This window comes from Mangifera indica, chromosome 16 (genome assembly GCF_011075055.1).
Source record: "Mangifera indica cultivar Alphonso chromosome 16, CATAS_Mindica_2.1, whole genome shotgun sequence".
NCBI lineage: Eukaryota > Viridiplantae > Streptophyta > Magnoliopsida > Sapindales > Anacardiaceae > Mangifera > Mangifera indica.
This window is the reverse complement of record NC_058152.1, coordinates 1,485,192-1,501,686: the sequence shown is the minus strand read 5'-3', so window position 1 is coordinate 1,501,686 and position 16,495 is coordinate 1,485,192. Positions and strand designations below refer to the sequence as shown.

Here is a 16,495-nt window from a genome sequence, read left to right as displayed (position 1 = left end):
ACAAGTGTAATATAGATCGACGGATATTTAACATTCAGTTGAGTATGAAACCGAGACATCTCGACGACGGTGCTCCGATAGAAATTTCGAATGATGAGGATGTTGAGGTTCTTAACGGTCTATCTAACCTCTTCAAAGAATGTGTTCCAGTATTTGTTATAACTACATTTACTGATGATAGTTACGAGACTCAACAAGCGAATGAAGATTTTCAAGGTGGTGAGTCGAGCAGTTATCCAGAAAATCAAACTATAGGTGTAGAAGAGATGTAAAATATCCAGATCAATCCGAAACAAGAATTCTTAGAGGAAGATTTTGCACATATAAATGAAGTTAACGTTGATGCATTGTATCACGCAGAAGAATTCCTTAATGGGGGCGAAGCAACTTTTCCAGACTGGAGTGAATTTAATGGAAAGGTTGAACATAATATTCCAATCGAAGAACCAGAGATTGAAGAGAAGACCTATGGTAATAACGATATTGGAGGTATGAGTTATTTTCCAGAAATAAATTTTGCTGGTGGGAATGTTCTTACTGATGCATTTCATTGGTTACCACCTTTTCCTGATCAACCATCTACATCTAGAAACTCTAAAGCATCGACGGATACTGATTCTCCAAAAGTTGGTACATTATTTCCTAGTAAACAACATGTGATTGATGCGATAACTCAAGACGCGCTTCGTAGGGGATATCAATTTAGAGTGAAAAAATCAGACACGCTTAGATGGGTTCTTGAATGTCGTAACAAAGAATGTAAATGGCGTGCACGGGCAGTTAGGGTGGGAGAAACTAATAGCTTTGAATTACGTCGTTTGGATAGCTATCACACATGTTGCAGAAATCAGATATTACCTCATCATAGGCAAACAGGTGCTCGAGCTTTGGGGCAGATTTTGAGGACCAAATTCATTTTAGTTGATCGTATTTATCGACCGAAGGAGATCATTGCTGATATCGCCGACCGATATAAAATTGATATATCATACGCACAAGCATGGCGGGCGAGAAATTGGGCGCTTCAATCATTAAGGGGGACACCGGAAGAGTCATTTATGTTGCTGCCAGAGTATTGCCTTAATTTGGAGCGTTGTAATCCGGGGATGGTGACACATATACTAACGGATGAGGAGGATCGATTCAAATACTTTTACATGGCGTTCGGTTGTAGTATCCGTGCATTTCAACATCATATTCGACCGGTTATTTGTATTGATGCTGCTTTCTTAAAGGGTCGATATCTGGGTCAACTATTTATTGCTGTCGCATTAGATGGGAATAATCAAATATATCCGCTTGCTTTTGGGATTGGTCCCCGGGAAGATCATGACACATGGTGCTGGTTTTTAACGAAGGTGCGGGATTGTATTGGTGAGGTACCTCAGTTGGCCATCATTTCAGATCGACATGTCAGCATATTTTCTGCATTGGCTGAAGTTTTTCCTGGTGTGCATCACGGTTATTGTTGTCACCATCTCCATTGTAACATGCGGTCCAAGTACAAAAAGAATGCTAAAGTCGCATGGATGTATTGGAAAGCAGCCAAGGCGTACACTGAATTTGAATTCCAACAGGTCATGAAGTCACTGTCCCGTTTGCACCCTGAGGCAACTGCATACTTGCATGAAGTGAGTTTTGATCGATGGGCACGAGCATATTTTCCAGGGCATAGGTACAATGTAATGACTACCAATATTGCTGAGTCATTTAATGCCTTAGTCAAACATGCTCGAGGTTTACCTATTACTATGCTGATCGAGTTCATTAGAGGTACATTACAGCGATGGTTTTATGAAAGAAGAAATCATGCCAGTAAGTTCATATTCACTGTTATACTATGTTATAAATATGTGTTACTAAACTTATACTTGATTACTAACCAGATGAATTTATATTTATATGATTTACAGATGCTTGTACCAGTCCAGTCACACCTTGGGTTGAAGATAAGATCGCAAAACGTGTACGAAAGTCATCAAACTTAGAAGTGCGTCCTATAACAACTGAGCGATACCAGGTTCTTGGTAGTGGCCAATGCTAATATGATGCCCTGGTAGACCTGACAGAGCATACATGTACTTGTAGAAAATTTCAATTATCAAAGATTCCTTGCATGCACGTTATTGCTGTAGCCAGATATATGAAGCTTACAACTTGCCTTCAATGGGTGCATTCATACTACAGCACAGCTTTTTATCGATCAGTTTATGCAGACGCAGTCAATCCATTGGGAGATCAGTCAGAGTGGGTTCATCCGGAGGAGGCAACTGTTATCCACCCACCATATGTGCATCGTCGTCGTGCAGGACGTCCAGCGAATAAAAACAGAAGGCCTTCTCAAGGAGAGGTTGTTGAACAACTTATCTGTAGCCGATGTCATCAACCTGGACATACAAGACAAAACTGCAGAAGCCCTATTCCAGTACCTAGTTCTGTACCATCAAGTTCAGGAAGAAAGAAGAGAGATGGAAAATAAATGCACTTGTTATTTGTACTTGTTAATTTTAATATAAATGTTGTTTTTGTACTTGCTTTTGTAACTCTAATGTTCGTAGATGTTAATTTTAATATAAATGTTGTACTTGTACTTGTTTCTGTAAACCTAATGTTTGTGATTATTAATGCGAATATTATCTTTTTACTATATTGGTTTTTTTATATCTACATATTGAAGTCACACTTTTAATGACATTTTAAATTAATGAAAAAAGAAAATGACTTGTTGTAATAATGGAAGAAACACCGTTAAGTTATATATCTCGTTCTCATTTTCGATTAAAAAATATTGTTTATCAAATCCATGATAGAACCGCATATATATATATATATATATATATATATATATATATATATATATATATATATATATATATATATATATATAAAATTTAAATTATATATATAAATAATTTAAATATATAGATAATATATTATTATTTTATTTATTTTTTTCATTATATGAAATTCTTAACTATAAAATGAATCAATAGATGGATAAATATATATAGAAATGAATAAAGAAATATATATACAAATACAAATAACATATACAATAACCGTCAATCAATATCCTGAAAATATAGCTGCGTGCCTAAACGAGTGCGCAAGCGTAACGAGTCCTCCCCCTCAAAGCATAACGAGCGGTGAAGTGCTAAACACTCGATGTATCGTAACATGAACACCCCACAATCACCTGATAGGGGCGCCTGCTGCGGTATATCCACCACCCTATGCAATGCAAATGGATCGTCCCGTGGACTCCGATGCGAATCCGCCCAAAATGATGTCGCAGCTAGTAAATGTGGTATCATCGACGTATATCCCAACATCTTTCGCCTAAATAGCTCCGGGTCAGCTGTGAAACTCTGTAAGGAGTCGTAAACCGTAATCTTCCACTCCTTCAAATCCAACACCCCTGCTACCCAATGAGCATTCTCAAAGTTTATTGGGATAAACACCTGCACACGTTGATATAATTGTAATTAGATCTTAACCGATTATTCTTCAAAATGTACTCGATATTCGATTACTAACCTCATCGATCATACCCCAAGGTTGCAAATGCAACTCATGTGGGTAATCTGCATCCACCATACGTGTAAAGAGCGAAGGGAACTGGTAGCTATCCGGATCTCTCGTCCAGGCCGCATACTCATGGGGGATGTATCCAACAAAACAACTCAAAACCGTCGTCCAACTCTGCCGAACATTCGTAGTATCGTCATGCTGGCGTCGACGTAGTAACCCCAAAAACGAATCAACATGCTGAAAAAACAGAAGATATAACGTCATCATGTCATAGAAGGATTATCTAACCAAAATACGAAATTTATTTGTTAAAGTGAACTCACCTCGTCAGACAACCATCCAGAAGTGTTCATGAGTGTACCCCAAAATGCAATTTTGGTCCGCACACCTATGTCATACACATGACGTTTCTCGAACATGTTCGGCTCTGCATACCATTTCTTGAAAACCTCCTCACGTTCGGTTTTCGATAACTGCATAGCGGGTCTCGTTCGTTGGCCACGTGGTTTTAGAGGATTCGTGTATGGACTACGAATCAGGGGTCCCTTCTTGACAATCCTACCACGAACTGTGCGAAAATACTACACCAAAACAAATGAAACATTAGGTAAAATGAATAATAAATTATTACTGGTGAATATAATTAATTTATTAAAAATTTAAACATTTTAATACCTTCTGTATCGCTGGAGTCATAGCTGGAGAATCCGTAAGTGAAGCTAAATCGAATATATTTTCTTTCGAGACCGACTGTATTCAAATACATGAATTGACTAAATAGAATGATAAATTATTTCAATGAAAATAAGTTATTAAACTTCTTGAAAATTCAATTACCTGCTCCTAGTCCTCGTGTGCAGTGATCTCAACAACATCATCAGTGATCTCATCATCCTAGGAAACAATATCGATCACCTGTTTTCCTTTGCTTGGAGTGTTGAGATAGATCAAACGAAGATCCTATTGTAACAAGATAGAAAGGTTAAACAACTGTTGAAATTAAAATATGTAACATATGATAGAAGAAATTTCTAGCACTTTACCTCAACCTCCTCCCAATCCGTAATCGGAGCATCCGCATGTGGTGATCGATCGACATCGGTAGTATCCTATGACAATATTAACATTTAATATTAGTAAATCAAACTATTAAGAAAAGAAATAACAAAGTATTCATTATACAATGTACGTACCTCTAATGTCGAAACAGACGTCACAATGGGAGCCGTAATCGGAGCATCCGCATGTGGTGATCGATCGACATCGGTAGTATCCTATGACAATATTAACATTTAATATTAGTAAATCAAACTATTAAGAAAAGAAATAACAAAATACTCATTATATTTTGTACGTACCTCTAACGTCGAAATAGACGTCATAATGGGATCCGTAATCGGCGCAGCCACAGAAACGTCAGGCCGCTGTCACAAAGGACGATATTAACAAGTTTAGAAAAAATCAAATTACATATGTGTAAATGAAATATAATATTGTATATCTATGTTTGCCTAACCGGAATAATCACAGAAGGTGTCGACGGAGAAGACCGCATGTGAAGTGATCCATCGTCGCCGACATCCTGTATCAGTATCAGCAATTAATATTAATTAATCGATAAGTTATATTTAACGAGATTAATAAATATATAATGAAATAATTCAGATATAACATTTATTTCAAAATGACGTTCTAATTACCTGAACCATCGTATGAGGTGCCATCGAGAAAACCTCATGCGATGATATATAATCGCTGATATCAACAGTCAATATCATATCTTCTCGGGATGGTCTCTCATCAAATAACCGACGCTATAATAATTTTAACATATTAAAATTTATTTCAAAAGTAAAATTCTTAAAAAACTATAAGCAGTTAACACTCACATCGATAACAGGTGGAGACGGGAACGTGAAAGCCCCTGTCGATAGTCTGTCACCATCGTCCCGAGAAGGCTGTAATATAATTTACAATTATTATAAAATTACATATGATTGCGTATATAAATAGATGAAATATCTTATAAAATATTAACTTTTTTACCTGTCCGACAGTATCTGTGTGATGAGAGTGTCCGACCTCCGTACGAGTCGTCGTATCCACTATACGACTCAATCTATCCTCCATAAGAGTCATCCTACCCTCGATGACTCTAAACCTATCCTCCATCCTAGCCTCTAATCCAGTGAGTCGATCTAAGATAAGATTTCCCCATCGAGCCAATGCAGCATCAAAGTGATGAATGGAGAAATCTGATCCAGTGGTAGGAGGCATAGGCACGGGATCCGGTGATATGTGCTCAGTGGTAGCGGGCCTAGGCCTGGGACCCGGTGATATAAGCTCCTCGATAGGGTCGCTAATCGGGCACGTGGGAGGGGGCTGAACAGAAGCATCAACAGGAGGAGGAGCAACGATCGGAGAACTGACGTCACGAGGACTCGATGGTGCATCTCCTGAAGCCGAAGAAGATCGACTATCCGATATCCCTGTATATCGGATGATATCCTCATACCACTCCGTATCTCTCTCAACAGGAGATAAATCTAATGGAAAATTAACATCATCCTACAAGATATTTATTTTCAGTATTCATTATTGTCATATTCAGAGTATATGTTAATATTTAATTAATTAGTACTTACTGGATCTCCAGTGAAGATAGCTGAGATAGAATCCCATCCCGGAATGTCTTTCGTGTGCCATCTCAACATTCGGGCGGCTCCAATATACGGCGACTCGTCTACCCATCGAAATAACGAGTCCAGCGTCTCATAAATCCAAAACTGCAATATCAATATAAATCGATTATTGTATATATTTACAATCATATTAAACTAATTTTATTTTAAACATTCATTTTTTGTTTGAATTAATAAATATCATAATTACCTGAAACGCTAATGGAAATCCCATAATGCCATACTGCTTAAGCTGATTTTCCTTTTTCTTTTTCGGACCGGAATCAATAGAAATTCGGGAGATGTTATCGCATATAGAGCGATATGTCATCTGCCACACTCGTACTCCCCACGGGTATGCATTAAACCCATCCAGATGATCAACTAATTGTAATATCTTCTGGGGAATTGTTTTCCTCAAGTCACTCCCTAATAACCCCATGTGAAGATAAAACAACAATGCTAACTTAACTGCATCAGTGTCATCCTCCCCCCACAGTCTCTGCTGGAAAACACGACTCAAATCAGCATATGTAACTGATTTACAGCCGTGAAAATATGTCTGGAGGATCCGATCTGTAGCCTTCGATGGAATGTAGAGGTCGATATCTACCAAATGACTAAATCGAAGGCCTGTCATAATAGCAAACTCATACGCACTGAATCTGACATCCACGTCGTTAACCCGAAACCATAACTCCTCTCCCGAAGTCACCTTATTTACCGCTCGAAGGATGAAGGAATGTATTAGGACCCCACTGAATCGACTATCCTTCAACTCTAGGAAGTGTCCGAAGCATGTACGTTGAAACATTTGTAATTGTCTCTCTGTTAATAATTTTTTGATCACGGCTCCAATATCTCTATATCCACGTGTAGTAACTTGAGCCTTGAAGTGTTTTTCGAGAGGAAATCGCAGTTCATCTTTGCTTTCGTCTCTTTTTCTCTTTTGTACAGCTACCTGTATGAAAATTAAATTACAATTATATTAAATTTATATAAATTTTATGGAAGAAATTATTCAATTTTATACATAGAGACCTTATTTGAAAAAATAGATATCAAATTCGAATTCTACACGTCAAAAAACCTTAAGATGGTTAAATTTTAATTTAATCGCATATGGAAAATATCAAAAAAACCCTAAAATTTAATAGAATTGCATTCTGCCCCCTGATTCTAACCAGAGGAAACGCATGCTGGATAACTTTGAAAAACAGCAATTTCGCCCACCACGCGAATTCGCGTGTCCACCACGCGAATTCGCGCGTCAACCTCGCGAATTCGTGAGTCAACCGCACGAATTCGGGGGGTTGACCGTAAGTTTGCCAGCCCACCAAGTTTTCTAATTTCTATTATTGCCCACCACACGATGAAAAACGCAGTTTCACCCCCAACCACACGATTCCGTGTAGTCCACGAAGTTTGAAAAGTTCAAAACACCTCCCCGTCTACACGAATTCTGACCACACGAATTCGTGTGGTCACTGCGCCATTCGCGTGGTGATTGCCGAATTCGTGTGGCCATGTTTCACCCTCCAAACTTCGTTTTTCAAACTCCATTTCAACAACAATCAACTCTACACCTAATCTAACATAAAAGCCCTAACATAATTCATCACAATCAGCAAACAATCAAGCATTTTACACCCAAATTTCAAACCGAACCCTAACGCAATTTACACCCAAATTTCACATCAAATCGCTCAAATTGTGAAATAAAATGCATAAAGAGATGACAAGGGTTGTTTTACTAACCTTTTTGTCCATCGTCGTTGCCGGAAAAGTCGGAAAAATCGCCGGATCAAGTCGGAGTTGCCGAGTGCGCGAAACGTGAGTTCAAAACGGACTGTTTTCGTGTGTCTGGCTTTTGTGCGCGTGGTTATGGAGTATTTTGAGTGGAGGGGCATTTTCGTCTCTTCGCAATTTTGGGGCATTTTCGTTTAATGTTAAAAGTTTGGGGTAATTTCGTTTTGCCCCTTAATCTTTGGGGTAATTATTTTAATTTCCCAAAAAATTATATAAACTAAAATAACAATTATTAAATGATAATGACACGGCAATATTAATATTAGACTGACGAAAAAGTATTATCCCATTACTGTCATATTACAATGTGTAATTTTCCTTACATAAATTCTGCGTATATAATTTTGCTGAATTTTAATTGTCTTGTCACATCATGGAAATTGCGAATTTTGTATATATTCACCTCCCAACACTGCTATTTGCCATCATACCTTTTGGTCCTGTACTCCAAAAACAAAGTTAGTTTTAAATATTTAATTATAAATTTAAATAATATATTATTTTAAATATTTATATTATTTATTATTATATGATTGGATGTTATTTTATCTTTAATTTAAAATTTTTTAATTATATAATAATATATTATTTAAATATCTAATTAAATATTTAAAATTGAACATATATAATTTTATTGCTTTTTAATATATTTCAATCTCTTACTTTGTTGTTCTCCAATAATATCATATTTTATTTAACTATATCATTTCTAGCCGATTTCTCACGTATTATTTTAAAAATATTATATTTGATATACAAATCGTTATCGAATGACCCTAACAATTAATAAATGTTTCCCCATTTGAACATGAATAATTCAACAAATGGTTTGACATCGTTATCGAATGACCCTAACAATTAATAAATGTTTCCCCATTTGAACAGGAATAATTCAACAAATGGTTTGACATGACACAACTTGTTTTATTCATTTTAGAAATAGATTATGTTATGTCCTCAAAAGAGCGGAGGGTTGTTTGATCTTGAAAAATTTAGAAGTTTTATGAAATTTGGATCGTGGTACCTCTTGGGGTGGAGGGATTGGGGCACCAAATTGGCGGAGGAAATGGGCAATGAAAGAGTTAGTCATGTTATCGTTTTTGAAATTTGACTAAAATAGATCAAACTACTTAAATTTTTAGATTAGGTAAAAAAAAAAAATTTTTATTATTACCTATTTAAGTTTATTTTGATGTTAAAATAATTTAAATTATGTATTTAATAATAAATAATATAAAATTATTTAAAATATTATTTTTAAATAAATTCAATCATGAATTGATCGACTTGATCACTTGGATCGCCCCCTTAACCGTATTCATGTCCGATCCTGTTGGGAAACGTTGATTCCTCCAGATATCTACAGCACAAACGTTGACCAAAATCAGTCGTTTGTTGGTGCACGTGCTTTGTTTGACTTGAAGATCGGTTCAACCAGGACTGCACTCTCGTCCCGACACGGAAACGTGAAACAAATATCCTTACATAGATTAATTTGTCTCCAACACAATCATAATCGCCGTTAGATTCAACAATTTAAACATCCGACGGATCATATCCATTCAGTGTTTATAACGCGTGTTTGTTTGTACCTTATTTCTGAAACATTAACCCTTTAGTCTTCCAGGGGCCATAGAGGAGACGACCGGAAAAATTATGAGCCAGTGTTGCCATAATTCTTGTGCTGGTTGACCAGTCTTTCTCCATTTTGAAATATCACCAATCACATTACTTTCTTTCACCATTTTTGTCTTTTTTTTGTGTGCAAAGATTTGATTGTCCAGAGAGAATCGACTTCATTTTTCTACTTCTTATCATCATGCACACGGATGCTTTGTTTCTTCACATAAGATTTCTAGTTTAGTCTTTATTTATTTATCTTTTTCCGGGTTCTTCTTGTTTTCATGTTTTGTATTCTCATTTCATTCATCCGCAACCCCTAACCGCCTGGTTTATATTAATAAGAAGATTATGAACGTGAATTCTGGGAGTTGTTGAGTAACTTAAGATCTTTGTAGTTGAAAAGAACTTCTTGTGAAAACTGAGTGAATTTATTGTTTTGAGAATTGAGGGTTTGAGAGGGCAGCTTCTCATCACTGTTCTGGTTTCATAAGGTATTTTGCTTTTCTTCCAGTTTTATTCTAGTGATTACTAAGGATTGGTGAATATGTTTGTCTGATGCGCTATATATGATAAATTTTTTTAAATCCCTTTTAATGTTAATGGCGTTAATGGAATTCAGGTTATAAACCTTTTGAATGGGGACTGATGCTGCTGAGGTAGTGCAAACTCTGCCATCTCCATATTCCTTCAAGGTATAAATTTCTCAGTGAAGTCTCTCTTTTCCAATTGCAAAGTTTGAATTTAATTATGTCTGCAACAAGCGATTTTAATTCTTTCTCTGCAACTGTTTAACAGTGAGCTTAATCAGTGAATCATGTTAGTCTGGAAATTCTCATGGATTTTAGTTCACAATTGCAGGTGCATCGTGTTATGTGCACAGAACTTATGAGATTGGTAGAGAGAACTGCAGGTGTATTTCCACAAATCGAAGCAGCTCGGCCTCGCTGTTCATCTGGAATTCAAGCACTGTGCATGTTGAATAATGCAATTGAAAAAGCCAAGTTAATTCTTCAGTATTGCAGCGAGTCTAGTAAACTCTATCTGGTATGCATCTTGCCTTTTTCTCCTTTTTATAATCTGTGCCTTTTTCTCTATCTGGTATGCATCTTGCCTTTTTCTCTTTTTATAATCTGGTAAACTCTTTTTATAATATGTGTATACGATAAGAACACTCTTTGTGAAAATCCATCAATGTGATTAAAATTACCAACTATTAAAGAAATTAATAGCAGGTTGTTCAAGATTTAGGGGATTTTGCACGTATTGATTTCTGTAGTTTGGTTCTAGCCTTCCACAGTTATCTCCTGGAAAAATTGAGTCTGTTTTATGTTTAAAGATGGAATATTACCTGCAGTGCCATATTGTACGAGAACTTTTTGTTGATCTTGAGATTGCATCTCTTGATATATTATTGTTGATAAAAAACTGATGTAATTCAGTAACTTGTCTTTTTTGTAGTTCTATATCCGAAGTGTTGGTTGTCTTTTGCTTGTCAGGTTACTTCTCAGATTAGGTTGATAGATGTTTTTATTTACTTTCAGGCACTAACAGGGGATGTCATAGTGTCGAGATGTCAGAGGTCAAGGAATTTGTTGGAACAAAGTTTGAGCCAAATCCAAAACATGGTTCCAGTAATGTTGGCTGTTGAGGTTTGTTCTGTGCTTTTGGATCTCTCTTTCTATTTTGCCCACAAAGATGGGTAATGCTCTTTCTGCTTTTGGATCTCTCTTTCATAGATTTTTATGCCAAAGTTTCATTTGCAGATCTCTCAAATTATTGGTGATCTTATGGTTGCAACTTTTCTCCTGGATTCATCTGAAGAAGAGGCTGGGAAGGTTGTGCGAGAATTGCTCCAGCAGGGAGCTTCTGCGTCAGATTCACTGGAGTGCTCAGAAACCAAAGCTTTACAACTTGCAGCTCGAAGACTTCATATTACTACCCCAAAGGCCATCTTAACAGAGAAAAGATCTATAAGGAAGTTGCTGGATAAAGTTCGTGACAATGAATCACCCAAGAAAAAGCTCTTAAAGTACCTTTTGCATTTGTTGAAGAAGTATGGAAATTCAATTATGGGAGAGCAGATAGACAATGCCTCTGCTCAGGATAAGGGATTATTCTCTGATTGCAGTCAGCTTGTTGAAGTGGAATATCGCACAGGATTTAAGGAGTATGAAGCTCAAACTGACATCTTAAGTAGAGCTATACTCCCGGAGGAGTTTAAATGCCCCTTATCTTCGAAGTTAATGTATGACCCTGTTATCATTGACTCTGGGCAAACCTTTGAGAGGATGTGGATACAAAAGTGGTTGGATGAGGGTAATGATACATGTCCAAAAACTCAAATGAAACTGGTCCATCGATCTTTGACTCCAAACACAGCCATAAAGGAACTGATATCAAAGTGGTGTACTAAGTATAGAATCACCATTCCTGACCCAAGCATGCAAACAGAAAGCCTGCACTCACTGGATACTTCTATGTCCATTGCTAGCTTTGGCAGTTCTATGCATGATCTACAGCTTCCATTGGATATTAGCAATATATCAATTGGATCTTTAGATGCTAGTTACAATTCGGATATCCCACACAATAAGATTGCAGATGGGTTAAGTTTGATATCAATGGAGACCAATGATGATTTTCACGGATTTCAAGCTTCCTCAAACATAAATGAGGCAAATTTATCTAGGCTTGGTGAACTTAAGTGGGAAGATCAATATAAGGTGGTTGAATATGTTAAAAGCCTTTTAAAGCACAATAGCAAAGCTTGCTTTTCTCTGTCATCTATGAATTCTGTTGAACCTCTCATGCGATTTCTAAGGTATGCACGAGACATACATGACATTAGGGCCCAGAGGGTTGGATCTCAATTGTTATTGGCATTTATAAGCAAAAACAGGTATTTTGTTCTCTGGTATTTTCTTCATATTTGACTAATCTTGTAATTTAGGGCAATCTTTGCTGTATTGATCATCCTTGTCATGTCTACCATTATTTTTATAAATGTGTAGCTTATTGATTTGATTAATTCTGCCGCCTTGTGCAGAAGTGGAATACCATGCTTGGATGAAAATGAGTTTTTACTGCTGGCATCTTTTCTTGATTCAGAAGTGAGTGAGGCTTTTGCAATCATTGAAGAGTTATCCGGGTATCGATATTGTAGAACTAAAATTGTATCATCTGGAGCTCTTGCGTCCATCCTAAAGATCCTTGACTCCAAGAACAGAGAACTCAAGGAGCATGCTATAAAAATTCTGCATAATTTGTCATCAGACAGTGAAACTTATTCCCACATTGCACCTTCAGAGTGCATACCAAAATTGGTTCCCTTTTTAAAGGATACTGCCCTTGCAGGGCACTGTATAACAGTGTTGAAAAACATGTGTAACAATGAAGCGGCTAGAGCTTGTATTGCTGAAACCAGTGGGAGTCTGGCTTCTCTGGCTGAACTACTTGAACTGGGAAGCCAGGAGGAACAGGAACATGCGGTGACCATTCTCCTTTCCTTATGTTCGCAGCATGTTCGTTATTGCCATTTGGTCATGAGTGAAGGTGTTATCCCATCCCTCGTGAGTATATCAATTAATGGGAATGACAATGGAAAGGTGACAGCATTGGAATTGCTTCGTCTCCTGAGAGACATCCAACCCAGCGTTGAGCAAGAATGTATCGAGTCTGATCATGAAAACTCTTCCGGAGATTCAGACAACTACACTAAAGAAAAGAAATCATCCGGGTTTTTTGCATGGAAACTTTCAGTGTTTTCAAAAACCAAGTTCGCTCGCACCTAGAAAGAAATGAAACTTCATGTTTAGCTCTTTTTTCATTACTGATTTAGTAGCAGAGACTCAAAATACATATACAATACACGATACAAATAACATAGCATGTGATTTAGGATCTTCTTCCACCAAGGCTGGAGGGCTTTTGCTTCTAATTAGAATTCTCAACATGTAGTGTTTTCTATGAAGTATTTTGTATCACTATTTACCGGATCCGATTAATGTACAGTTTTTTATGGTGTGTTGTTTTTTTAACATTTGATAAATTAAAAGTTTAATTTTAATATATGATAGATAAGTTTCCAACTCATACTTTCAAACCATCTGAAATTGCCACTTAAAACCATTTGGGGCTGGTGGGTTGTTTCTTATGTCTTCAACTAGTCCATTTTTCGGTTGCAGGTTTCTGGTCTGTTTGAGATTGAGAGTGAAGTTACCAGTTGGAATTTCAGGCTCAGTTTCCATTACTATTATGACATTTACATAGGCATGATGGGGCTGGCAACAAAGAACTGAGAGGGCAAATCAAGCTTACAAAGAGTACACTGCGTCTGCATCCATAAAATGTGCTGAAAAAGGTTTGACGAGACTTGACAAGCTTGTCTGTAAGCTTTGCTGCCATTGCCATAATGAATTGTTAGAGCCCCATAATGAGTTTATGCCGTCCCGATACTTGGATTATTGGGTTGTCTTTCTTTATTAGCACTTCTCTTCCTCTCTCTCTCTTCGTGCAAACATGTCATTATTCTTTTGATTATTTAGGCTTGTAGCCATAGATTGTCTTGTCAGGATGGACTGATGGATGGAGACCCTCTACCTCTGACTATCTCAATTACCACCCTGAATTTATGGAGTTGCAGGCTCCGAATCCGGATTTGGTTGGGATTTGTTCCAAACTAAAATTTTATAACTTATTTGGGTCACTTTTTTGATAATTTGATTAAGATTTTTACTGCTCTTGAGAAGCTGGAGTAGCTCAGTTGGTTAGAGCGTGTGGCTGTTAACCACAAGGTCGAAGGTTCAAGCCCTTCCTCTAGCGGACTTTTTGAGTCCTTTTCTCTTTTTTTTTTCACTTAGATTTTTCGTCTTGGCAAGAGTGAAAAATTTCAAAAGAAAAATGGCCAGAAGCTGTCATGTCAAAGCTGGGAGACCCAGAACCCAACGAAATCGAACCCCGTTTAGAGCAATTGGCGAAGAATTGTCACTTCACTGATGAATGCAATGGACTCACTTTCTCTCTATCCATCATCTTCATCATCATCCTCCTCTCTCTTTTTATACGCATGCATTTCTAACGCAACCAGTCAACTCTCACCTCTACCTAAAATCTGTAATCTATCTCACTCCTCTCTCTTCCCTTGAGTCTCGAACTTGTAAACAAGTTTTTCTTTTCTTGTGTTTTGTTTTGGTTTCAATAGGAAGATGAGAAACAGTTTCTTATCAGACTTGTTACGCTTTGCTAGGCCCACTCAAAGTCAAAACTTCCCTTCCAGCGTTGATGGGATTGATTGTAACTCAAATGGTGTGGCCGACAACAGCTCAGTCTATCATGCAGAGAAACCTTATTTTCCCAATTTAACCTTTTTGGGTGCCCTTCATATTCAATCTACAAACCGCAGTGACATTTCCTCTGTGGGAACCGAAATTGATGAATACCTGAGGAGGGCCTCTCAAATGTCCTTCGAAGATTCCCCCAACGTAGACGGTGCAGTAATGGTCAATGATGGTGATGATGATTTGTTAATACCTGAAAGCTTGCTGTCTATTCAAGGCAATGCCACCAGCACATTAGAAAATGGAGAGGTGGGCGTATTTGCATTTACTTTTTCCTTTTCATTTTCCTATTCGCTAATTTCTAACTGATATTTTCGGTGTTTCAGGTGCTGCCGGAGGCTGGGGAACCGACCAAGGTTAAAAGAAGAAGGTTAAGTTCTTCGGCAGGTGGCCAGGTCAATGGGGATAACGTTACACCACAAGTAAAATTTCCAATTTTACGCCAAAACTATACTCTTCAGTATCATCCTTTTATATATCTATGTATTATTTACAGGAAGGAAAGCTAACATTTAGAGATAAATTTAAGGGGATGGAAAATATAATCCCTGACTCGACGTTCGAAGGCTCAGATACAGTTACTGTTCTTGAAGACGCAGCAAAATATATTAAAACTCTTCAAAGAAAACGCGAGGTAACATGTCTAACTTTACTCTTCAGGAAGAGTTTTTCAACAATATATATATATATATATATATATATATATATATATATATATATATATATATATATATATATATCTTTCAAGTGGGAGCTTAAATTTAATGTTGTTGTTGAGGCAGCGAGTTGATCAACAGATTTTCATGTATAGTGAAGAATTAAGCTCAAAGGCGGTAAGAATATAGAGTTTCCTAGAGTCTTCTCAGTGATTCACTAGTTAAGTATATATATGGTTCCTCTATAATTGACTTTCGCTTGAATGCTTATGCAAATGAAGCAAAATGGCAAATTTCCAGCGTTTAAACCTGTTCATTCAAAAGCCACAAGCATGTATCCCTTTATTCTATCAGCTCTACCACACGAAATACTGAGCAGTCCAACTGAAAGACAGGGAGCTCTCCATCAGTTTACTTCGGGAACTAAGATGTGTTTGGCCCCTCTGCCTGATCCTAAGCCTCTGCCTGATCTCCATGAAGTACGTAAACTAATCATATATATATGTAACTATTTCTCACTGTCAAAATAAAATGAAATTTCTGTTGCAGCAAGTTCAATCTTTTCCCCCATGGGAGGATGAATTACAAAAGCTTGTAAATCAGACTTTCCGTTGAGGATGATCAGCTGCAGATTGATCTCCAACGTTTTTGCGACGTCTGGGGAATGAATCCGAATGGTCCGAATTTCCTTCTCCAAAGGTCGAGCGTAATATATACATATATGGGGAGAAAACGTCTGGCTTTTGTATGCTGTGGCCAATTTCAAGTCTTTGTTTTTTTGAAAGTGAAGTATTTCACACTGGTGTCATCCAAGAAGATCTGTCATATCCAGTGTTCTGGTTTTATTACAGGCGTTGTT

At 37.1% G+C, this 16,495-nt stretch overlaps 2 protein-coding genes, 2 long non-coding RNA genes and 1 other non-coding gene across 5 annotated transcripts; 3 read left to right on the top strand and 2 right to left on the bottom strand.

Annotated features, from left to right (window-relative positions):
- Positions 1 to 1,133: 1,133 nt before the first annotated feature.
- Positions 1,134 to 2,044, top strand: LOC123199546. Its single transcript, XM_044614581.1, has 2 exons — positions 1,134 to 1,815; positions 1,914 to 2,044. The coding sequence occupies exons 1-2, from the start codon at positions 1,158 to 1,160 to the stop codon at positions 2,042 to 2,044; spliced, it is 789 nt and encodes a 262-aa protein (XP_044470516.1). The 5' UTR covers positions 1,134 to 1,157.
- Positions 2,045 to 4,403: 2,359 nt separating this feature from the next.
- On the bottom strand, positions 4,404 to 4,800 carry LOC123198728. Its single transcript, XR_006498125.1, has 3 exons — positions 4,725 to 4,800; positions 4,575 to 4,640; positions 4,404 to 4,491 (listed from the first exon to the last, which is right to left on the bottom strand). It is a non-coding gene; the product is annotated as an uncharacterized LOC123198728 (long non-coding RNA).
- Positions 4,801 to 4,888: 88 nt separating this feature from the next.
- On the bottom strand, positions 4,889 to 5,337 carry LOC123198693. The gene is made up of 3 exons (XR_006498121.1): positions 5,232 to 5,337; positions 5,048 to 5,113; positions 4,889 to 4,955 (listed from the first exon to the last, which is right to left on the bottom strand). It is a non-coding gene; the product is annotated as an uncharacterized LOC123198693 (long non-coding RNA).
- Positions 5,338 to 9,632: 4,295 nt separating this feature from the next.
- Positions 9,633 to 13,681, top strand: LOC123199806 (U-box domain-containing protein 5). The gene is made up of 6 exons (XM_044614868.1): positions 9,633 to 10,135; positions 10,264 to 10,336; positions 10,503 to 10,688; positions 11,186 to 11,293; positions 11,408 to 12,543; positions 12,691 to 13,681. The coding sequence occupies exons 2-6, from the start codon at positions 10,280 to 10,282 to the stop codon at positions 13,433 to 13,435; spliced, it is 2,232 nt and encodes a 743-aa protein (XP_044470803.1). The 5' UTR covers positions 9,633 to 10,135; positions 10,264 to 10,279; the 3' UTR covers positions 13,436 to 13,681.
- A 710-nt stretch (positions 13,682 to 14,391) lies between these two features.
- On the top strand, positions 14,392 to 14,465 carry TRNAN-GUU. Its single transcript has one exon. It is a non-coding gene; the product is annotated as a tRNA-Asn (tRNA).
- The last annotated feature ends 2,030 nt before the right edge of the window (positions 14,466 to 16,495 follow it).